This window comes from Lutra lutra, chromosome 4, assembly GCF_902655055.1.
Source record: "Lutra lutra chromosome 4, mLutLut1.2, whole genome shotgun sequence".
Taxonomy (NCBI): Eukaryota; Metazoa; Chordata; class Mammalia; order Carnivora; family Mustelidae; genus Lutra; species Lutra lutra.
In genome coordinates, this window is record NC_062281.1 from 90685054 (window position 1) to 90709709 (window position 24656).

The window sequence follows — 24656 nt, forward strand, 5'->3', positions numbered from 1 at the left end:
AGGCGCCCCTCCTCTATTTGTTTTAATACTGGCTGATGGGCGTTTGCACACCTGTTGAGATTTATAAAATTACCAAGATTATATAAAAGTTCTGCCTAAATAAATTACATGTCCTGAAAAAAGTTATAGTTTAACCTTAATTGGGCAGCTGAGTTGCATAAAACCAAGGATTAATCTTTAAAAAAAACCTACTCCCTCCATAAAGAGGGGTTATAAACATGACTCTTCCCAAGTAGCCATGAGGCAGATAGTAGATGGAACTAATCCCAGCTTTGTATCTAAAATCAGCCCACAGGAAATGTGGATAGGTTTAAGGAATGTTTATGGTTCAAACTGAGCTTTTGCCAGGTTTGTATATTTCTTTTTTTTTTTTTTTTAATTTTATTTATTTGACACAAAGAGACACAGCGAGAGAGGGAACACAAGCAGAGGGAGTGGGAGAGGGAGAAGCAGGCTTCCCACTGAGCAGGGAGCCCGATGCAAGGGTTGATTCCAGGACCCTGGAATCTTGACCTGAGCTGAAGGCAGATGCTTAACAACTGAGCCACCCACAGGCATCCCAACATGTTTATTTCCAATCATAAATTTATGTTGCCAAGAAACATTGAGAGGGTGCCTGGGTGGCTCACTTGGTCAGGCGACTGCCTTAGGCTCAGGTCATGATCCTGGAGTCCCTCGATCGAGTCCCACATCAGGCTCCCTGCTCGGCGGGGAGTCTCCTTCTCCCTCTGACCTCTCCCCTCTCATGCTCTCTCTGTCAAATAAATAAAATAAAATCTTTCTTTAAAAAAAAAAAGAAACATTGAGAAATACTATGTATTAGTCAGATACTCTTCCCTTAAGAAATTTATACTCTACTGAGGACAATTGATTACAGTGTGATAAAAGAAATAAGGGAGAAGTATATATAGGCACACCCAGGCGAGGAACCTAACCTGGAGGGTGGACTAGAAGTAAAAGTGGTGTTCGAGAAGGTACATAGAAGATATGATCCTTGTACACAATCCTTAAGAACAGGGAAGAATTGGGGAAATAAGGGTGCTGGTTCTTCTGGACAGAGAGAACAATGTGGACAAAGGCCAGGAGGCAAAAATGATACATTAAGAATACTTAAGATAATTCTGGGGGTCCCTGGCTGGTTCAGTCTAAGAGCATGCAGCTCTTGATCTCAGGGTCTTGAGTCTGAGCCTCACATTAGGTTTAGAGATTACTAATAAAATAATACTTATAAATACTAATAATTATAATATATATATATTATATAATATATATAATTTATAATAATAATTATAAATACTAATAAAATAAACTTAAAAATAGTTCTGGAAAACTGAGCATAGTGTTCTACGGGAAAGAGGCCAGGGAGAGACCAGTGAGTAGCCTCTTGGCTTGAGCATTATACTAAGGAATTTGGACTTGACTGGGAGGAGTATTTGAAAGATTTTTAAGTAGAGTGGAAGAGAGTTATATCATTAGATTTGAGCATAAAGATCATCCTAGTTATAATGGGAAAACTGGAATTAGAAGACCACTATCTCTGGCAGTATAGTGGTCAGATATTGAGTCTTGAATAAACATAATTTCTAAGTACTGTTGGGCCTTTGGAAAGTAAGAAATCTTCAGGGTCCCCAAACAAACACCAAACTTAAAATCGTAGAGGTGAGCAATAAACAAACATGAAATCCAGATTGCCCCAGGACAAATTATCAAATCAGTCCTGAGATCTGGGAATTGGATAGTCAGGAATAAACCTCAGAGTTGAGATAAAATGGGGAAGCTAGGTTTAAATGTGGTCCCAGTAAAGGGCACCCAGGTGGCTCACTGGAACATGAGACTCTTGATCTTGTGAGTTTAAGCCCCAGGCTGGATGTAGAGATTACTTAAAATCTTGTAAAAAAATAAAATTCTGGTCCCAGTTGTGTGGCAGTCCCCCAATCCCCTCATGCCTGACACTCAGCAGAAGCAAATACAGATCTTCCTCTCTGAAAGAAGGCGTCTTTAATTTAGGCCTTCAAGATCTCAGAGATTCACAAAAAAATTTAATATGGGCCACTTCTTTTTTTTTTTTTAAGATTTTATTTATTTGACAGACAAAGATCACAAGTAGGCAGAAAGGCAGGCAGAGAAAGGGGAAGGGAAGCAGGCTCCCTGCTGAGCAGAGAGCCCAATGTGGGGATCTCTGGGATTATGACCTGAGCTGAAGGCAGAGGCTTTAACCCACTGAACCACCCAGGCGCCCATATATGGGCCACTTCTTAATCAAATATCAAACATACAAAGAATCAAATACCCGGGGCGCCTGGGTGGCTCAGTGGGTTGAGCCGCTGCCTTCGGCTCAGGTCATGATCCCGGGTCCTGGGTTCGAGCCCCACATCGGGCTTTCTGCTCAGCAGGGAGCCTGCTTCCTCCTCTCTCTCTGCCTGCCTCTCTGCCTGCTTGTGATTTCTCTCTGTCAAATAAATAAATAAAATCTTAAAAAAAAAAAAAAAGAATCAAATACCCATGAGAAAGATTCAGCAGAAATCACAAATAATAGGTCATTCATGGACCTCACATATTAAAATGATCAGACAATATAAAATATGACCTTTTATTTTTTTTTTAAGATTTTATTTATTTATTTGACAGACAGAGATCACAAGTAGGCAGAGGCAGGCAGAGACAGAGAGAGGGGGAAACAGACTCCCTGCTGAGCAGAAAGCCTGATGTGGGGCTCGATCCTAGGACCCTGGGATCATGACCTGAACCAAAGGCAGAGGCTTAACCCACTGAGCCACCCAGGCACCCCAATATCTATGACCTTTTAAAGAAATAAAAGAATCACAAAATGAACAACAAAAAGAAATGATCACAAATGACCAAGCAAATGTGAAAAATAACTACACAGAACTTTTAGAAATGAAAAAAAACAAAGTTGAAATCAAAATCTTGTGGTTAGTTTAGCATATTAATTACAGATGGAGAGAGTAAATTGGAAGCCAGATATGAACTCTTCAGAAAGCAATTTAGAGACAAAAGAAATGGAAAATATAAAAGATTAAAAGACAGAAAGACTGATGTCCCAGAAGGGAAAAATAAAGAAAATGGAGGAGAGCTAAAATTTTTAAGAGATAAGAAGTGAGAATTTTTGAAGAGTAAGAAATGGACCTACAGATACAGGAAGCATATGCCAAGCAGGATAAGTAAATTCACACACAGTCATGCCATCGTCAAACTATAGAACACCAAGAGAGAAGATCATAAGGGACCTATGGAAAAAAGACAAATCACCTACAAGCAACCACAATCAAAAGAATGATATATTTCTCACTGCAACAACGGAAGCTGGAAGAGGAGGGCTTAATATTTTCAGTGTGCTATGAGAAAACTATCAGCCTGGATTGTTATGTCCAGAAAAACCATATTTATTATTTTTTATTTTCTATTCAGATCTTTAATCCATTTTGACATGAGAAACTATCTTTTTTTAAAGATATTTATTTATTTATTTATTTGACAGAGAGAGAGAGAGAGAGCAAGAGAGGGAACACATGCAGGGGGAGTGGGATGGGGAGAAGCAGGCTTCCCGCTGAGCAGGGAGCACAATGCAGGGCTCCATGAGTGGATCGATGTGGGGCTTAATGCAGGGCTTGATCCCAGGACCCTGGGATCATGAGCCCAGCCGAAGGCAGACACTAAATGCCTGAGCCACCCAGGCGCCCCAAGGAACTTATCTTTAGAAAACAATGTTGAGGGTGCCTGGGTGGCTCAGGCCACTCAGAGTCCCGGGATCAAGTTCTGTATCTGGCTCCTGGCTCAGTGCGAGTCTGTTTTTCCCTACCCCCTCCTCATGCTCAGTCTCTCTCTCTCATTCTCTCTCTCTCTCTCTCAAATAAATAAAATCTAAAAAAATCTTAAAAAAAAAAAAACAATGTTAAGTAAAGACCTTTCGGATAAAATAGTTTGTCTCCAACAGACTTTCACTTAAGGAAGTTCTGCTCTAGGAAGAAGGAAAATGCTATCAGAGAAGAGGTCTAAGATGCAGGTAGGAATGGTGAGCAAAGATATTGACAACCATCTGAGTAAATCTAAACAAGTGCTACCTGTATAATATAATGATAATGCTAATAATAATGTCTAACGTGAGGTAAAAGATAAAATATTGGTCAAATGGAAGACTGGTGGGCGCCTGGGTGGCTCAGTGGGTTAAGCCGCTGCCTTAGGCTCAGGTCATGATCTCAGAGTCCTGGGATCGAGTCCCGCATTGGGCTTTCTGCTCAGCAGGGAGCCTGCTTCCTCCTGTCTCTCTGCCTGCCTCTCTGCCTGCTTGTGATCTCTCTCTCTCTGTCAAATAAATAAATAAATAAATAATCTTTTAAAAAAAAATTTTTTTTTTAAAAATGGAAGACTGGTTAAATATTGATTCATTTAAAACTAATTAGATTTTGTATTAATTTTAAATTGTCATGCATGTTAAAATTTCAAGGATAACTTTGCTAAAGAGAAGAGAGTGCATAACTTCTAAACCAATAAAGAGGAAGGTGGTATTAAAAAAATGTTTTTAATTCTTTGCCACTGTTTAACTTTGTAACCCCTGCCGTGTCACAGAAACTCCATTAGTTTCCTCATCTTTAAAATGTGGATAGTAGTACCTCCCTTATATGGTTGTTGTGAAGATGTGATCAGATCATGCATACAAAAAAGCTGAATGCAAATCTGTATAATAAGTATCCAATAAATATTAGATATTACTACTATTAATAGTGATTTATGGAGCACCTGACTGGCATAGTTGGTGGAGCATGAGGCCCTTGATCTTGGGGTCATGAGTTCAAGGTCCACATTCAGCGTGGAGCTTGTTTTTTAAAAAATTAAAAATTAAGTAAATAAATAAATAAAATTTTTAAAAAATAGTGATTTACATAGTAACCATTAAAGGTGATACTTTAAAGCCATGCTAGAACTTCCCTGCCAACATCTCATCCAGCTTCTCTTCCATTAGAGGGAGTGCTACACCTAAAGATGGCTGGAGTGTTGAACAGTTAGTCTAATAACTCTTTAACAGTTCTTCTTGTGTTAATTGTAACTCCTTGCTCAGAACCTTCAGGATTCAATATTGCCTTTAGTAAAAGTTCAGAGCATCGAGGCTTTCCACAGCCTGGCCCCAATCAACTTGATCTTATGTCCTTGAGTTAGATCTCTAAACATATTTGATGTCTTTTTCCTTTAAACTTTTGCTTAGAATGCCCTTTTGAAAAATAGTAGAATTTGGACGACTTCCTTCATCTTCATCCAGAAAACCTTCCCTTCTCTGAAAAATTCAGCCTATTCTTTAAACCCCAGTTCAAATCCCATAAAAGTTTCTGACTAGCCCAAAAGTGATTTATAATTTGAAAAACTATCCTCTAAACCAAATTTTTGCCTTCTGCTGCTACTTTTTCAGTTGAGCTTTTATTTAAAATTTATATTATCACAGAATTTTCCTCACATTTGCATGGTATTTCCAGTTAGATTTTTGGTTCCTTAAGACAGTGGTTATTTCTTCTATGTCTTTGTATAGCTTCCAGGGAAGGGAAACTAGTAATTTAAGCGGCTACTATATGCCAGACACTCTACTAAATGCCTTCTTATATGTAACATCCAATTTATTCCTCACAGCAAACTTAGAAAGGAAGATATTAGTGTCCCTGTTTTACAGATGAGGACATTGCACTTTATTTTTTTTTTTTTTTTTTTTTTTTTTTTTTTTTAAAGATTTTATTTATTTATTTGACAGAGGGAGAGATCACAAGTAGACAGAGAGGCAGGCAGAGAGAGAGGAAGGGAAGCAGGCTCCCTGCTGAGCAGAGAGCCCGATGCGGGACTCGATCCCAGGACCCTGAGATCATGACCTGAGCCAAAGGCAGCGGCTTAACCCACTGAGCCACCCAGGCGCCCAGGACATTGCACTTTAAAATGGTTAAATAACATACCCAAGGCACTTAACCAGTCAGTGGCAGAGCTGGATTTCTACCACACTACCCAATAAAATAGCTTTCCAAGAAGCCAAAATTCTTCTCAAAAATTAAAATTTGACTTGCCAGTTATCAACTAACAACTGAACCATGGGAATTCACAAAGAGCTAAAAGTCAGACAGAAAACCTTATTTGGGGGGTTTAGATTAAGGGGATTAAAGAAAGATTCCATTCTTATTCTATGCTTTGAGTTCATGTAATGTGACATGAAATGAATCACAAAAAGGTGAACCATTGGGTGCCTGGGTGGCTCAGTTGTTAAGCATCTGCCTTTGGCTCAGGTCATGATCCCAGGGTCCTAGGGGTTGAGCCCCATATCCGGCTCTCTGCTCAGCGGGAAGCCTGCTTCTCCCTCTCCCACTCCCCCTGCTTGTGTTCTCTGTCTCGCTCGCTCTCTGTCAAATAATAAATAAAATCTTTTAAACAAAAAAAAAGGTGAACCATCTTTAAGGTGCTTGCTGCAAGTCCATAACCCTTTCAGAACATTCTCTTCTCTTTTGCCTTTTCTAGGGTTACACATCTTTCTGGAATGACTGCATATCATCTGGCCTGCGAGGGGGTATCCTGATAGAGCTGGCAATGCGGGGTCGAATCTATCTGGAACCCCCCACAATGCGTAAGAAGCGACTACTGGACAGAAAGGTATAGCACCTCTGTGGACATCCTCCTAACTTACGAAAGGACAGATACCAATGGTCATTTTGGAGGAATGGGAAGTTTTGTTTGTTTGTTTGTTTGTTTGTTTTTGAGGGCCTTGAATTCATGACCCTGAGATCAAGACATGAGCTAATACCAAGAGTCAGAGGTTTAACAGCTGAGCCACCCAGGTGCCCCTGGGGGGAATGGGAAGATCTGAATAGTGAGACAAGATAAGTATCACTGACAGTTGTCCCATTATCTAACAGTTTTAGTTAACTTATAGCAGAGGAAGAAATTCAAATATCCATCATCTAAAAAATTAGAAGGAGGTTATGGTTTTATCTTTTTTATGTAGAAAAATCACTTTAGGATGCTGTTATTACTCCCTCTATAACTATAACATTATGAAACAGAGTTTTATATAGGAGGAGGGCAAACATATGGGTCAGGTGAGTCTTTGTTTAACCCTAGTCATGCTCAGATAACCATTAGATTTTTCTCCTTCCGTTTATAGCGAGTCGAGTCCACCATATGAGTTATACTCCTGTTTCCATTTTTTACTACTTATTTTTTCCACTCATAACGTCACTGTCATACTCAGAACTCTACCAAAATGACATTCTTTAGGTATCACCAGGAAGTTCTATTCCCAGTGTGGGGCTTGAACCTACAATCCTGAGATCAAGAGTCACATGCTCTGGGCACATGGGTGGCTCAGTTGGTTATCTGCCTTTGGCTCAGGTCATGATCCTGGGGACCTGGGATGGAGCCCCGCATCAGGCTCCCTGCTCACCAGGGAGTCTGCTTCTTCCCATCCCTCTGCCCCTCCCCCCTGCTCATTTTCTTTCTCACTCTCTCTCAAATAAATAAATAAAATATTTTTTTAAAAGGTTGGTATTCCAGACCCAGAGAGTTGTTATTGCATATTTTCTCCATGATCATTTATATCCAGTTTGTTCCTAGGGTCCACTTCAAATGTTATTTTTGTCCTCTTACTATTACGCCATGCTGGATTTTAAACTTCTTGAATGCTTTGCATTTCCTACAACACTTAACCAATAATCTATATATGGTATACTGAAATATTTTCATTTGAATTAAGTAAATGAACCAGGGTCCCTTGACTCTTCCTTTAAAGGTACTTCTAAAGTCAGATAGCCCAACAGGGGATGTTTTGCTGGATGAAACTCTCAAACACATCAAAGCAACTGAACCCACAGAAACCGTCCAGACGTGGATAGAGCTACTCACAGGTAAAATGGTTAAAAAATCCCACACTTTATAATCTTTATTCTACTAGTTCAAGAAAAGGAGTACAGGAATTCAAGCTGCTGGGTAAGAAGTATATGGTTCACTATGTAACTGTATTAAAGAGTGACAGAAAAGGCATGGTTAAGCAATACATAGAGTTTTCCAAAGTTTCATCTTAGTTCTGCCACCGCACCCCGTAAGCTCTCTAACAGTATTCTTCACAAGAAAAATTTCTAACATCTTTATTGATACATGATTCATATACCATACAGTTGACCCATGGAAAGTACACAATTAAATGGATTTTAGTATATTCACACAATTGTGCAACCATCATCACAATCTAAATTTAGAACATTTTCATCACCCCAAAAACAAACCCCATATTTCTTAGCAGTTTTTCCCAAGCCTCCTGTCCAGCTCTAGGCAACCACTAATCTACATTCTGTCTCTATAGATTTGCTTATTCTAGATATTTCATATAAATTAAATGTTCAGCTTTTTTTTTAATAACTGGCTTAAGATATAATAGTTTAAGGTTGATCCATGTTTTAGCATGTACCAGTACTTTGTCCTCTTTTTTTTCTAAGGGCAAGTTCAAAAACTTTAATATAAATAAGTAGATCTGTGGCATAAAATTTTAGGAGAAAGCAGGACACTTTGAGATCACAGCCAGTGTCACCTTCTGTGACAGTTTTTTTAATTGAAATTTTTATTGAGGTATTTGTAGATTTACACTCAGTTATAGGGAATAATATTGAGAGATCCCTTATACACTCTACCCGGAAGCCCCCAGTGAAAACTTTTTACAAAACTGTAGTATAATATGACCCATTGGATATTGACATTGATACTCTACACCAATCTTATTAGAAGTTTCCCAGTTTTACTTTGATTCCTTTTTATCACTAAATAATATTTCATTGTATAGATGTACCACATTTATTCATTGATTAATCAGTTGATAGACATGTGGTTATTTCTGCTTTTAGGCTATTATGAATAATGCTACTATGAACATTCACAGACATGTTTTTTATGGATGTGTATTAATTTCTTTTGGGTATATAATTAACTTTATTGTAAAGTATGCATAACATAATCTTTATTGTCTTAACCATTAATAAATGTATAATTCAGTGACATTAAATACAATCAAGGTTTTATGTAACCATTACCTCTCTTTATACCCAAAGCTTTCATATCATCCCAAACATCCTTCTTTCTTCCCACCCCCCATTCTCTGGCAATCCTTTTTCTACTTGTTGTCTTTATGAATTTGCCTGTACTAGGTAACTCAGGTAAGTGGAATCATACATTTGTCTTTTTATATGTGTCTTATTTAATTAAGAATAATGTTTTCACTACCTGGTCATGTTGTAATATATATCAAAATCTCATTCCTTTTTATGGCCAAATAATAATCCATTGTTTGGATCTGCCTTTTTTTTTTTTTTTTTTTTTTTAATTCATCTGTTGTTGGACCCTTGGGTTGTTTCTACCTTTTAGCTATTGTGGATAATGCTGCTATGAATATTAATATACAAATATCTATTCAAGTCCCTGCTTTCCATTCTTTTTTTTTTTTTTAAGATTTTATTTATTTATTTATTTGACAGACAGAGATCACAAGCAGGCAGAGAGGCAGGCAGAGAGAGAGGAGGAAGCAGGCTCCCTGCTGAGCAGAAAGCCCGATGCGGGGCTCGATGCGGGGCTCGATGCGGGGCTCGATCCCAGGACCCTGAGATCATGACCTGAGCCGAAGGCAGCGGCTTAACCCACTGAGCCACCCAGGCGCCCCCCTGCTTTCCATTCTTTTAGATACATACCTAGGAGTAGAATTGCTGGGTAGTAAGATAGTTCTATGTTTTGAGAAACCACAAAACTATTTTCTAAAGAGGCTGTACCCTTTTATACTCTTACCAGCCTTACATGGGGGTTCCAGTTTCTCTACATTGTCATCAACACTTACTCTATTTTTTGTTTTAGTTTGTTTTTTATCATAGCTGCCCTAGTACGCATGAAGGGATATCTCTTTGTTGGTTTGATTTGCATTTCCTAATGACCAATGATGAGCATTTTCCCTAATGACCAATGATGAGCATCTTTTCATAGGTTATTGGCCATTTGTATATCTTCTTTGGAAAAATGTCTATTCAAGTCCTTTGCCCATTTTTTTTTTAAGATTTTACTTATTTATTTGACAGAGATCATAAGTAGGCAAAGAGGCAGGGAGAGAGAGGGGGAAGCAGGCTCCCTGCCAAGTGGAGAGCCAATGTGGGGCTCCATCCCAGGCCCGAGATCATGACCTGAGCCTAAGGCAGAGGCTTTAGCCCACTGAGCCACCCAGGCGCCCTTCCCATTTTTTTTAAATTGGGTTCTATTGTTATTATTTTTGTTTAAAGATTTTATTTATTTATTTGAGAGAGAGAGAGTGTGCGCATTAGCGAACGCACAGAGAGAGGGAGAAACAGACTCCCCACTGAGTAGGGAGCCCAAGGCAGGACTCAATCTCAGGACCCCAAAATCATGTCCTAAGCCAAAGACAGACAACTTAACCAACTGAGCCACCCTGATGGCTCCCTGTTATTGTCATTATTATTGAGTTTTAGAAGTTCTTTATATTTTCTGGATATTAATCCCTTATCAGATCTGTCATTTACCAATATTTTCTCCTATTCTGTAGGTTGTCTTTTCAACTTCTTTGATAGTAGTCCTAGATGCATAAAAATTCTTAATTTTTATGAAATCCAGTTTATCTATTTTTTTCTTTTGTTGCCTGCACTTTTGGCCTCATATCCATGAAAAGACTGCCCTTTCCCCATTGAATAGTCTTAGCAGCCTTGTTGAAAATCAGTTGATCATAGATGTGAGGATTTATTTCTGGGCTGTCTGTTCTGTTGCATTGATCTATGTTTGTCCTATGCCAACGCCATACTGTTTTACTTACTATAGCTTTATAGTAAGTTTTGAAGTTGGGAAGTATGAGTCCCACAACTTTATTCTTTTTCAAGTTTATTTTGGGGAAGCCTGGGTGGCTCAGTGGCTTAAGCTTCTGCCTTTGGCTCAGGTCATGATCTCAGGGTCCTGAGAATGAGCCCCAAGCCCCACATCGGGCTTTCTGCGCAGCAAGGAGCCTGCTTCCCCCTCTCTCTGCCTGCCTCTCTGCCTACTTGTGATCTCTCTGTCAAATAAATAAATTCTTTTTAAGAAATAAAATTAACAAAATTAAATTAAAGTAAGATTATTTTGGCTATCCTGGGTCTCATGTAATTCTGTGTGAATTTGAGAATTGGCTTTTCCATTTTGGTGGGAAAGGCTATTGGAATTTTGTTAGGGACTGTGTTGAACCTGTAGATCTCCTTGAGTGATATTGATATCTTAACAATGTCAAGTCTGCCTATCAATCAGAATGGGATGTCTTTCTTTCCATTATTTAGGTCATCTTTAATGTTTTTCAGCAATATTTTCTAGTTTTCAGCATATAAATCTTTCACCTCCTTGGTGAGCCTTATTCCTAAGTATTTAATTCTTTTAGACACTATTATAAATGGAACTGCTTTCTTAATTTCCTTTGTTCTTTACCAATATGTAGAAACAACTGATATTTCTGTGTTTTTCTTGTTCCCTATATGTTAGCTGAATTAGTTTATTAGCTCTAGTAGCATTTTTGTGCTTTCTTTGGGATTTTCTTTAGAGTTAACTCTTGAACAACATGGATTTGAACCATGCAGGTCCATGTATACATGGATTTTTTTTTTAAATAAATACAGTACATTACTCTAAATGTATTTTCCTAAAGATTTTCTTAGTATTTCGTTTTTTGTAACTTAGTTTATTATAAGAATACAGTATATAATACATATATAAATATGTGTTAATTGACTGTTTATGTTATCAATAAGGCTTTCAGTCTAGGCTATTAGTAGTTAAGTTTTGGGGTTTTTTTTTTAAGATTTTATTTATTTATTTGACAGACAGAGATCACAAGCAGACAGAGAGGCAGGGAGAGAGAGACGGGGAAAAGCAGGCTCTGCGCTGAGCAGAGAGCCCGACGCAGGGCTCGATCCCAGGACCCTGAGACCATGACCCAAGCCAAAGGCAGAGGCCTAACCCACTGAGCCACCCAGGTGCTTCGGTAGTTAAGTTTTTAAGGAATTAAAAGTTACACAGAGATTTTGGACTGTGCAGGGTTTTGGCACCTCTAACTCCCAGGTTGTTCAGGGGTCAGCTATAGATAGGATCATGTCTGTGCAAATATAGTTTTAGCTTTTCCTTCCCAATCTGGATGCCTTTCATCTTTTTTCCCTTCTCTAATAGCTCAGGTTTGACTAGCAGTGGTGAAAGCCATCATCCTTACGTTGTTCGTGACCTCTGAGGAAAAGCTTTTCACTGTTTTTCACTATGTGAATGTGACAAATGTTTCACTATTGAATGTGACATTAGCTATGGATTTTTCATAAATATCCTTTATGATGTTGAGAAATTTTCCTTTCATCCCTAGTTTTCTGGGAGTTTTTAATCATGAAAGTATGTTCTTTTTTTTTTTTCTTTGAAAGTGTCATCATTTTTGCCAAATGTCTTTTCTGAGTCAAATGAGATGACTATATGGCTTTTTTCTTTCACTCTATTAATGTGATATATTACATTATTTGATTTTTTTTATTGAGGTATAATTGACATAGAACATTATATTCATTTAAGGTTTAGAACATATTGATTCTGGATTCAGGATTGGTGTATATTGTGAAATGATCGCAATATGTCTACTTAACATCCATCACCACATATAGTTACACATTTTTTTCTTGTGATGAGAAATTTTAAGATCTCTCTTAGCAACTTTCAAATATACAATACAGTGTTATTAACCACAGTCACTGTGCTGTGTATTACATCCCTAAGAATTATTTATTTTATAACTGGAAGTTTGTAGCTTTTGACTACATTCACCCATTTTTGCCCCCCATCCCTTGCTTTGGCAACCATCACTCTGTTCTCTGTGAGCTTTTTGGTTTTGTGTTTTGTGTTTTTTTTTCTAAGATTTTACTTTTAAGTAATCTCTACACTCACTGTGGAGCTCAGACTTATAATCCTGAGATCAAGAGTCATGTGTTCCCCTGACTGAGTTAGCCAGGTACCCCATTTGGGTTTTTGTTTTTTAGATTCTGTATATAAGTGAGATCATTACAGTATTTGTCTTTCTCTGTCTCACTCATTTCACTTAGCATAATGCCCTCAGGTTCCATCCATGTTGTTGCAAATGTCAAGATTTTTTTTAATGACTGAATAATATTTCATTGTGTGTGGTGTATGTATATACATGTATGTGTGTGTGTATATATATACATATACATACATATGTATGTGTATGTGTATGTACATACATATACATACACATACATATGTATGTATATACCTGTATGTATATGTACATACATATGCATACACACACATTTTCTTTATCCATTCATCCATTGATGGACATTTACAATAGCCTTAGCTATTATAAATAATGCTTCAGTTAACATCAGAGTGCATGTATCTTTTCCAGTTAGCATTTTCATTTTCTTTGAATAAATATCCAGAAGTGGAATTGCTGGATCACATGATACTTCTATTTTTAACATTTTAGGAACTTCCATACTGTTTTATGTAGTGGCAGCACCAATTTACATTCTCACCAACAGTGCACAAAGGTTGTCTGTTTTCCACATCCTCTTTAACACTTGTTATTTCTTGTCTTTTTGGTAACAGCCACTCCAGCAGGTGTGAGGTGATATTTCATTATGAATTGATTTGCACATCCATGGCGATTAGTGATATTGAGCACTTTCTCATGTGTCTGTTGGCCATCTTTATATTTTCTTTGAAAAAAGTATTCTGGTCCTTTCCCCATTTGATTTTCTTACGTTACATTTCTGGGTTGAATTTTACTTGCTCATGGTGAATAATCCTTTTAATATGCTGTTGTATTCAATTTGCTAATATTTTATTAAGGATTTTTGCATCTATATTCATAAGGGGTTTTGGTCTATAATGTGACTAAGGTGAGTCTCTTATAGATAGCGTATAGTGGGTTTATGTTTTTTAACCCATTCTGCCAATCTTTGTCTTGTAATTGAATTGCTTAATCTGTTTACATTTAAAGTAATTACTCAAGGGGTGCCTGGGTGGCTCATTTGGTTAAGTGTCTGCCTTTAGCTCAGATCACGATCCCAGGGTCCTGAGATCAAGCCCCATGTTGGGCTTCGGGAGCCTGCTTCTTCCTTTCCCTCTGCCCCTTCCCCCCACTCATTCTCTCTTGCTCAGTCTCTCTCAAATAAATAATAAATCTTTTTAAAATAAGTAAATAAAAATAATTACTCCTAAAGAGATACTTCTGGCATTTTGCTGTTTCTTTACTAGATGACCTATAACTTTTGTTTCTCATTTCCTACATTACTATCTTCTTTTGTGTTTAGGTGATTTTTTGTAGTGATACATTTGTATTCCCGCTCATTTTCCTTCATGTAGGTATTCTCTTTATTGTTACCGTAGACTTTAACATCCTAAAGTTTTAACAACCTAATTTGATTTTATACCAACTTTAATAACATAAAAACTCTGCTCTGGGGCACCTGGGTGGCTCAGTGGGTAAAGCCTCTGCCTTTGGCTCAGGTCATGGTCTCAGTGTCCTGGGATCAAGCCCTGCCTCGGGCTCTCTGCTCAGCCAAGTACCTGCTTCCCCTGCTCCCTCTGCCTGCCTCTGTGCCCACTTGTGACCTCTCTCTCTGTCAAATAAATAAATAAAAGCTTAAAAAAAAAATTCTGCCCCTATAAAGCTCCATCCCACCCTCTTTATATTTGGATCTCACAGAATATATCTTTATACACTGTGTGCCCGATAACATAGATTAAGTGTTTTTAATGTATTTATCTTTTATTTTTTTAATTAATTTATTTATTTGCCAGAGAGAGAGATCACAAGTAGACAGAGAGGCAGGCAGAGAGAGAGTGGGAAGCAGGCTCCCTGCCAAGCAGAGAGCCTGATTCGGGGCTTAATCCCAGGACCCTAAGATCATGACCTGCACCGAAGGCAGAGGCTTTAACCCACTCAGCCACCCAAGCACCCTGTATTTATCTTTTAAAGCATATAGGGACGCCTGGGTGGCTCAGTTAGTTGGGTGTCCTACTCTTGATTTCAGCTTGGGTCTTTATCTTGGGGTTGTGGAACCAAGCCCCAAGTCAGTTTCATGCTAAGCGGGTAGTCTGCTTGAGATTCTCTCCCTCCTCCTCTGCCCCTCCCCCTGCTCATGCTCACTCACTTACACTCTCTCTTTAAAATAAATCTTTTTTTTTTTAAGATTTTATTTATTTGACAGAGAGAGATCACAAGTAGATGGAGAGGCAGGCAAAGAGAGAGAGAGAGAGAGAGGGAAGCAGGCTCCCTGCTGAGCAGAGAGCCCGATGTGGGACTCGATCCCAGGACCCCGAGATCATGACCTGAGCCAAAGGCAGCGGCTTAACCCACTGAGCCACCCAGGCGCCCCTAAAATAAATCTTAAAAAAAAAAAAATGAAGCATATAGAAAATTAAAAGTAGTGTACAAACCAATACCACATTTTATATTTATACATGTATTTACCTTTATCAGAGATCTTTATTTCTTCATACTGCTTCTAGTTACTGTCTGGCTTCCCTTCATTTCAACCTGCAGGACTCCTTTTTAGTATTTCTTTCTTTCTTTCTTTTTTTTTTTAAGATTTATTTATTTGTCTTAGAGTGCGGGCATGAGCTGAGGAAGGACAGGGGGAGAGGGAAAGAAGCAGATTCAATGCTGAGCATGGAGCCTGATGTAGGGCTTGATCTCACAATCCTGAGATTATAACCTGAGCCTAAAGCAAGACCGAGCCCCTGCTTTTTAGTATTTCTTGCAGGGTAAGTCTAGTGGTAAGAGACTTCCTGGGTTTTTGTTCTCTAAGAAAGTCTTAATTTCTGCCTCATTTTTGAAGTACAGTTTTTCTGGATATAGAATTCTCATTTGATGGTTTTTTTTTTCTTTTAGATCTTTAAATATATCAGTCCACTGCCTTCTGGCCTCCAAATTTTTTGATGAGAAATCTGCTGATATTACTAAGGATCCCTTGTATGTGATGACTCACTTCTCTCTTCCTGCTCTTAAGATTCTTTATCTTTGGCTTTTGATAATTTGATTATAATATGTCTCAGTATGGATGCTTTATCTGACATTGAGTTCATTAAGCTTCTTTGATTTGTAGTTTCATGTCCTTTGTCAAATTTGGAATGTTTTCAGCCGTTATTTCTTCAGATAGTCTTTCTGCACCTTTTCTCTCTATTCTCCTCCTGGGATTCTCACAATGCATATATTTGTCCATTTGATGATGTACCAGAAGTCCCTTAGGTTCTGTTTACTTTTTCTCATTTGTTTTCTTTCTGTTCCCCAGACTATATAATTTCAGTTTCCTATATTCGGGTTTGTTAATTCTTTTTCTACCTACTTAATTCTGCTTTTGAGACCTATATATGTATTTTCCATTTCAGCTATTATTTAAGCTCCAGACTTTCTTTTTGGTTCCTTTTCATGATTTGTCTCTTTATTAATATTCTCATTTTGTTTATATGTCGTTTCCCTGTCTATATCCATGTGTTCTCTTAGCTCTTTTAGCATCTTAAGACAGTTGTTTTCAAGTCTTTGTCTAGTAAATTTGATATCTATACTTTCTGAGGAACATATTATGTCCATTTCTTCTGTTTCTTTGAATGTGTAATACTTTCCTCTTTCTTTGTATGCCTCGTGTGTTGTTTTTTTTTTTTGTTTGTTTGTTTGTTTGCTTTTTTTTCTTAAAAATGGAACATTTGATTCTTACAATGTGGTGATTTTGGAAATCAGATTCTTCCCTTTCCCCAGTGTTTGCTGTTGCACAGTGTCTTTGTGCTGTAGATCAGACTGAGGAGAAAGCTTCAGACTCGGGTTTTTTGTGAGGTTACATCTTATCCTGAGCAAGGATACATTTTTTAATGTAAAAACAGAAACAACCCCACAGTGCTTATCCTTTATATCCTTTTTATCCCCCCCCCTTTTGCTGGTGGGGATTTGAACAGTGGCAGCCAGCTTCTAATTTCACGTCAGCCATGAGAAACTGCAGTCCGTAATCAGAACACAGATCCTGATATTTCAAGGACAAGGTTCTTATTGTCCACTCTGATTCTAGCAAGCTGCACCAAAACCACAGATTGCTCTCCCTGTGGGTTCCTTTCATGGGGCTGGGAGGTAGGGGCTAAGTAGCCACTATTGTGCTGAAAGCTGAAATTGGCCAATATAAACCACATTTTGCCACTCAGGCCTTGGCCTGGAACCTATAAGCATTCAAATAGTTTCCAGAGTTCCAAATAGTTATTAAAAAGATATATTCTAGGGGCTCCTGAGTGGCTCAGTCAGTGAGGTGTCCCCTCTTGATCTCAGCTCAGGTCTTGATCTTGGGACTGTGAGTACAACCCCTGTGTCGGGCTCCACCCTGGGCATGGAGCCTAATTTTAAAAAAAGAGAGAGAGAGATTCTAGGTTCTAGTATAATTGTTGTCTAGGTGAAGAGATGAATGTCTGGCACTTCCTACTCTTTCATCATCCCTGATGTTATACCTCAATTATTAACAATTTAAAGAACCTTATCATCTATGTCCTGTTGAGTTTGTCATTAGGGCCCACTTCAAATATTATTTTTGTCTCCCCACTATCACCCCATACTAGATTTTAAACACCTTAAGGACAGGGATGGGGCCAGTTTTTCAAAGTGGCTACACCATTGTATATTTCCACACCAATGTATGAGTTTTCATTCTTCCACATTCTCATCAATACTTGTTACTCTCTGTCTTTTTTATTTTCTCTATCCTAAAGAGTAGTAGTATATCATTGTGATTTTTATTTGGATTTTCCTAACACTAATGATGTTGACCATCTTTATGTATTTATGGCCATTTGTATATCTTCTTTGGAGAATTGTCTGTCTATTCAAGGGGCACCTGGGTGGCTCAGCGGGTTAAAGCCTCTGCCTTCAGCTCAGGTCATGATCTCAGGGCCCTGGGATCAAGCTCCGCATCAGGCTCTCTGCTCCGCGGGGAGTCTGCTTCCTCTTCTCTCTGCCTGCCTCTCTGCCTACTTGTGATTTCTATCTGTCAAATAAATAAATAAAATTTAAAAAAAAAAGAGTCAGAGAATTGTCTATTCAAATACTTCACCTACTTTTTAATTAGGTTTACCGTTTCTACTATTGAGTTGTACTTTTCAAATATATTCTAGACACAAATCTCATCATATACGGGATTTGCAAAACTTTTCTTCCATTCTGTATCTTTTTACTTCTTGAGAGTATCTTTCAAAGCATAAAGTTTTCAATTTTAATACTTTACAATTAATCTTTTTTTCTTTTATTACTTGTGTAATATCTAAGAAATGATTGCTTAACCCAACATCATGAAGATTTATTCCTGGGGTACGTGGGTGGCTCAGTCATTTAAGCATTTGCCTTTGGCTCAGGTCATGATCCTGGGGTTGGGGAATTGAGCCCTGCATTGGGCTTCCGGCTCAGCAGGGAGTGTGCTTCTCCCTTTCCCTCTGTCCCTCCCCCTCCCACTCATGTACTCTCTCTTGCACACACGTGTTCTTTCTCTCTCTCTCAAATAAATAAGTAAAATCTTTTTTAAAAATTTATTCCTGCATTTTCTTCTAAGAAATTATAGCTTTGTTTATTTCATTTAGGTCTATTGTCCATTTTGAGTTAATTGTATATTCTATGGGGTAGAGCTCCAACTTCAGTCTTTTGCATGAAGATATAAATACAGTTGTCCTAGCACTGTTTGTCCTAACACTGTTCTGTTCCCTATGATTTATCTTGGTACCATTGTCAAAAATCATTTGACCATAAATATATGGGTTTATTTTCAGACTCTACCTTTGATCTATAGGTCTATTCTTATGCAGTAACACACTGTCTTGATTATTGCAGGTTTTGTTTTTTGTTTTGTTTTTTTTTTTCATATTGGTTTTACAGTAGTTTTGAAATCAGGAAGTACAAGTCCTCCAACTTTATTCTTCTTTTTCAAGATTTTTTGGCTATGCTGGGTCTTTCACATTTCCATATGAATTATAGAATTAGCTTGTCAGTTTCTGTAATAAAGCAAGGTAGGATTTTAATAGGAATTGTATTGAATCTGTAGATCAGTTTGAGGGAATATTGGTATCTTAATAATATTAAGTTTTCCAATCCATGAACATGGGATGTCTTTCCCTTTATTTAGATAATCTTTATTTCTTTCAATGATATTTTGTAATTTTTTATTGTATAAGTCTTACACTACTTTTGTTAAATATATTCCTATATCTGTTCTTTTTGATGCTATTATAAATGTAATTGTTTTCTTAATTTTATTTTCAGATTATTTGTTGCTAATAGAAATTCTGTTGATTTTTGTCTATTAATCTTGTATCCTGCAACCTTTCTGAATGTAATTGTTGCAGTAGTTTAAGTGGATTCCTTAGATTTTTCTGTATACAAGATTTGTATATGAGATCATGTCATCTGAAAATAAAAATAGCTTAACTTCTTCCTGTCTGATCTGAATGCTTTTATTTCTTTTTCTTGCCTAAATGCCCTGGCTAGAATCTCCAGTACGGTGCTAAATAAAAGTGATGAAAATAGCATTTTTTGTCTTGTGCCTGATCTTAGCAGGCACTGCTAAGTGCCTCTTTCATCGTTAAGTATGAAACTAGCTGCAGATTTTTTGTAAATGCCTTCTGTCAGGTTGAGGAAGTGTCTACCTATTCCTAGATTGTTGAGTGTTTTTATCATGTATGTATGTTGGATTTTGTCAGATACTTTTTGTGTGTTGATTGAGATGATCATTTGGTTTTTGCTTTTCATTCTCTTGATATGATGTGTTACATAATTGAATTTTTGGATATTAAAACAACCTTGCATTTCTAGGTAAGTCCTGCCTAATTTTGTTACATGGTGTTTATTATATGTTGCTGGATTTTTTTTTGTAGTATTTTGTGGAATATTTTTGTACCTATATTCATAAGGGATATTGGTCTATAGTTTTCTTGTGATGTCTTTGTCTAGTTTTGATATCAGAGTAATACTTAAGGAAGTGTTCCCTCCTCTTCTGGTTTTTTTTGAAAGAGTTTGTGAAGGATTATTTATAAGTATTCTTTAAACATTTGATAAAATTACCAATAACCCATCTTAACTACACTTTTTGGGGGAAGTTTTAAATTACTTATTCAGTCTATTTACTGTTATAGATATATTCAGATTTTCTCTTCTTGAGTCAGTTTAGGTAATTTGTGTGTTTCAAGGAATTTGTCCATTTCGTCTAGGTTATCTAGTTTGTGGCATACTATTGTTTATAGTGTCCTCTTACTGCTTTTTTTATTTCTTTAAGGTCAGTGGTGCTGTTTCCTCTTTCATTCCTAATTTTAGTAATTTGAGTCTTCTCTCTTTTTTTCTTGGTCCATCTAGGTTTATCAATTTGTTGATCTTTTTTTTTTTTTTTAAAGATTTTATTTATTTATTTGACAGAGAGATCACAAGCAGGCAGAGAGGCAGGCAGAGAGAGAGGAGGAAGCAGGCTCCCTGCTGAGCAGAGAGCCCGATGCGGGGCTCGATCCCAGGACTCTGAGATCATGACCTGAGCCGAAGGCAGTGGCTTAACCCACTGAGCCACCCAGGCGCCCCAATTTGTTGATCTTTTTAATGAACAACTTTGATTTTATTGGTTTCCTCTATTGTTTTCATTGTTTCTATCTATCTCCTATCTAATCTTTATTATTTCCTTTCTTTTGCTTCCTTCATGTTTAATATGCTCTTCTTTTTCTACTTTTTTAAGGTAGAAAGTTAGGTTATTGATTTGACATCTCCTCTTCTTTCTTTCTTTTTTTTTTTTTTTCCTTAGATTTTATTTACTCATTTGACAGAGAGAAACACAGTGAAAGAGGGAACACAGCAGGGGGAGTGGGAGAGAGAAGCAGGCTTCCCTCTGAGCAGGGAGCCCGATGTAGGGCTTGATCCCAGGACCCTGGTCGAAAGTAGATGCTTACCAACTGAGCCACCCAGGTGCCCCGACATCTCCTTTTCTAATATATCTTTTGGGGTCATAAATTTCTCTCTGGCACTGCTTTAAGTTGCAGCCCATAATTTTGGTCTGTTGTGTTTTCATTTTCATGCAACTCAAAGTATTTTTTTAATTTCCCTGTGATTTCTTTTTTGACCAATTGGTTATTTAGGAATATGTTGTTTAATTTCCATATTTTTGAATTTCCCAAATTTTTGTCTGTTAATTTCTAATTTAATTCTGTTGTGGTTGGATAGCATTCTTTGGATGCTTTCAGTCCTTTTAAGTTTATTGAGACTGATTTTATGGCCTGACATATGGTCTATCCTGGAGGATGTTCCATGTGCACTTGAGAAGGGTATGTATTCTGCTGTTAGGGTGGAATGTTCTGTAGATATCTTGATAGGTCTAGTTGGCTTATAGGGTTGTTCAAGTCTTCTGTTTTTTTTCCCCAAAGGTGAGACATGGAACCCCTTCAAATTACAGTACCAGCTGAGAAATGTAAGAGAGCGAATTGCAAAGAACCTAGTAGAAAAGGGTATTCTAACCACTGAGAAGCAGAATTTCCTCCTATTTGACATGACTACTCATCCAGTGACCAATACAACAGAGAAACAGCGACTAGTGAAAAAACTTCAAGATAGTGTCCTAGAGCGGTGGGTAAATGACCCTCAGCGTATGGATAAGCGAACACTAGCACTCCTGGTGCTAGCCCACTCCTCTGACGTGCTAGAGAATGTCTTCTCCTCTCTGACAGATGACAAGTATGATGTGGCAATGAATCGAGCCAAGGACCTAGTAGAACTGGACCCCGAAGTGGAGGGAACAAAGCACAGTGCCACAGAGATGATCTGGGCTGTGCTGGCAGCCTTTAATAAATCCTAAAGCCAGTGGATGGGTTTCTTCTTTTTCCCCTGCTGGCTGGTGACTGTCAGAGACACCACACTGAGTTTTGTGTGATGAGATGTTTTTCATCATTTCTTTTTTCCTTCTCTTGAATCAGACACAAGATTTGGGGATAGCAGCTTCAGCGCTTCTCCATAAACTTTAGCCATTGTAAACATACTTTATTTCTTCTTATTTTTCCACTACAGAGGTGAATAAACTAGGTCAATCCACATATATCCAATAATCATTTTCTCTCATTTCTTGGTTTACTTCCATCTGTATGCTTTTGGATGAGCAGGAATATCTAAGTGGGATTTGGAGTTCTCTGGTCAGAAAATGTGAATGAGATCTAGAGCAAACCATTTATTAAATCTTTTAAAGTTTGTTTAAAAAAAAAAAAAAAGGTTTGTTTTCTGTCCTTTTTTTTTTTCTTTTAAAGTAGACTCCATGCCCAATGTGGGGCTTACTCATGACCCTGAGATTAAGAGTCACATACTCTACCAACTGAGCCAGCCAGGCACCCCTGTTTTCTACCTTAAATACATGTTTTCACAGCCTTTGTCTCTCAGGCTCTATTAAGTAATGTAGTTATTGTAATAACTGTCTCTTTGAATAAGGGCAGTGGAGATAATACTAATATTTGGAGCAGCTGGTCTCTGGGATTGTATGTCCCACTAATGATTTTTTCATTTTTCCTTTTCTAATCTAATGAGAATATTGCAAATTTGATTGCCTGTTCTCACAGCCTAGAATCAGAAATATATTCTATATTCTCTCTTAGCATTATCCTACCACCTCATTCATTAGGACAAAGTCTGAATAATAAAAAAAAAAAATGAATCTCTCATGTCCATGTATCTCATGTCCTTCAGTCAGCAGTATGATTTACAAGGGAGGGAGGCAGCATGAGAATTTCCACCCATTAGCACATGACTGTCCTGATTCCTCCAGATTACTCTACATGTCTCTGACTGAATTGAGGAAGTTATAAATTTCAGTTGCTGAATAGCAGCATCCTGAGTCCAGAAACTCCATCTAAATTCAAGATGTTCTTGTTCCCTATTTTCAACTTACTTTGTAAACTGATAGATTCTGTCTATATTTAAGCATCCTAGGAGTATTTTTGTCCATATATAATCCACAGTTATCCTCCTAGTTGTTAGTCTTGTTTCAACACAGTCATCTATCTACCCAAATCTCTAAAAAGTTTCAATTTTTTCAATTCAGTGGTGAATGCAAAGAGAAGATGAAGGCAGATCCTATTGGAAGAGTAATTTGGTGTCAAAAGCTTGCGGATGCAAAGTCCTAGTGTTTGGAAAGCATTTATTAAGCTAAATTTTTTTAATGAATCATGCCTCTTGACCATTACATAGAAACAGACTGTCAGAGGGCTAATACAGCCAACCCAGACCTGATATCAGATCTTCAGCTATTAAATGAATGATTGTAACTTTCATCTCCCCTAAACTTATTTAGCCCCATAGAATTCCCCAACTCAATTAACTCAATTAAGTTTGTCACTTCAGGTATTGCTTATGTGACTAGAGATACAAATTTTAGTGTGAAATGAATTCTAAATGTGAGCCTGAGTAGAGTTTCCATGTGGTTCTCTGAAAGTACAAAAAGCAGTCCATGTATTGTATCTACCTTAGTTTTCCTTTCCATTTGAACAATTCAGTACGAATTGAAACCAGGTTTTCCTGTGGAAAGTATCAGCTTGATTGGGGGGGTGGGGAGTAGAAGTTGAGTTGAGTTCTTTCTTGCAACTCTTGGTCAGTGTTTATTTTTATATTGTATCTCAATGAGGATGTCTTCAGTTTGAATCTGTATTCACTGCAAAACACCTTCTCCTTTAATGCATATGGCCTTCACATTTCTGTATAATAAATATCAATTATTGGTTCTCTGGTTGTACTACTTCAGTCATTTTTTTTTTTACTTCAGTCATTTTAATTGGAAATAAGAACATTCCATACAAGGCCAGTAACACTATCCCTTTACACCAGGAGACCATCCTGTTTCATCCTGTGCAGAAAATTAGGAATACACAAATAGAGTTGTAACATATATAGGCTGGGGGGCAGGGCACATCAAGGCTAATCTGAAGAGCAGCTAATGTTGTAGTCTGAATAGTGTCTTCTTCTCAATCAAAATAATTTACCCAATTATAACATTATTATCATGAAGAAAAGAAGTATGTTTTACTTGCAAGTGATACCTAAGCTCACCTAAGAGCTGGAAGTCTTAAATTGGCAACACAGGTAACATACTTCTCTGTGACAGAGTTAACAGTATGGTGTCTCTCCCAATTAGATGGAGCCCCCAATTGTGAGGCAACTAGGTGGAATCTGGGGGTGCATGTGGTGAAAGGATTTCACCTGAAGCAGAACAAAAGAGATAGAAGTTTACTGAATACACTGCAAGGGAGCGGTGGGCAGGACAACAAAGCAGAGACTGTGGGGACTGTATTTAAAGGGAGAAGGTGAGGGGGTATGGGACATAGGGAATTTTCCCTTTTTCGGTAATTGTGCCTGGTTGTAAGTAGCCCATTGGTTAGCTGGGGCCTTTGGATATTTTGAGGTGGCTCACCTGAGATGGGCCTGTCTGTATTCAGGGGGTAATGGTGGGCCATTCTGCCTTGCTCAAATTTCCATTGCTCAAGCCTGTTGCCTAAAAGTGGCATCTACAAAAAGCTAATAGTGCTTGTGGGATGCCTGGGTGGCTCAGTGGGTTAAGCCTCTGCCTTTGGCTCAGGTCATGGGGTGATCT

At 37.8% G+C, this 24656-nt stretch overlaps 1 protein-coding gene across 2 annotated transcripts in view; it reads left to right on the forward strand.

Moving 5' to 3' along the window:
• Positions 1 to 23801, forward strand: part of GOLPH3L (golgi phosphoprotein 3 like) — a 36789-nt gene extending 12988 nt beyond the window's left edge. For both annotated transcript variants that reach the window (XM_047724008.1, XM_047724009.1), the window contains exons 3-5: positions 6505 to 6636; positions 7772 to 7886; positions 21457 to 23801. In XM_047724008.1, coding sequence (XP_047579964.1) covers positions 6505 to 6636; positions 7772 to 7886; positions 21457 to 21884 — 675 coding nt within the window. In that variant the 3' untranslated portion in view covers positions 21885 to 23801. The remainder of the gene's footprint in view (positions 1 to 6504; positions 6637 to 7771; positions 7887 to 21456) is intronic.
• The last annotated feature ends 855 nt before the right edge of the window (positions 23802 to 24656 follow it).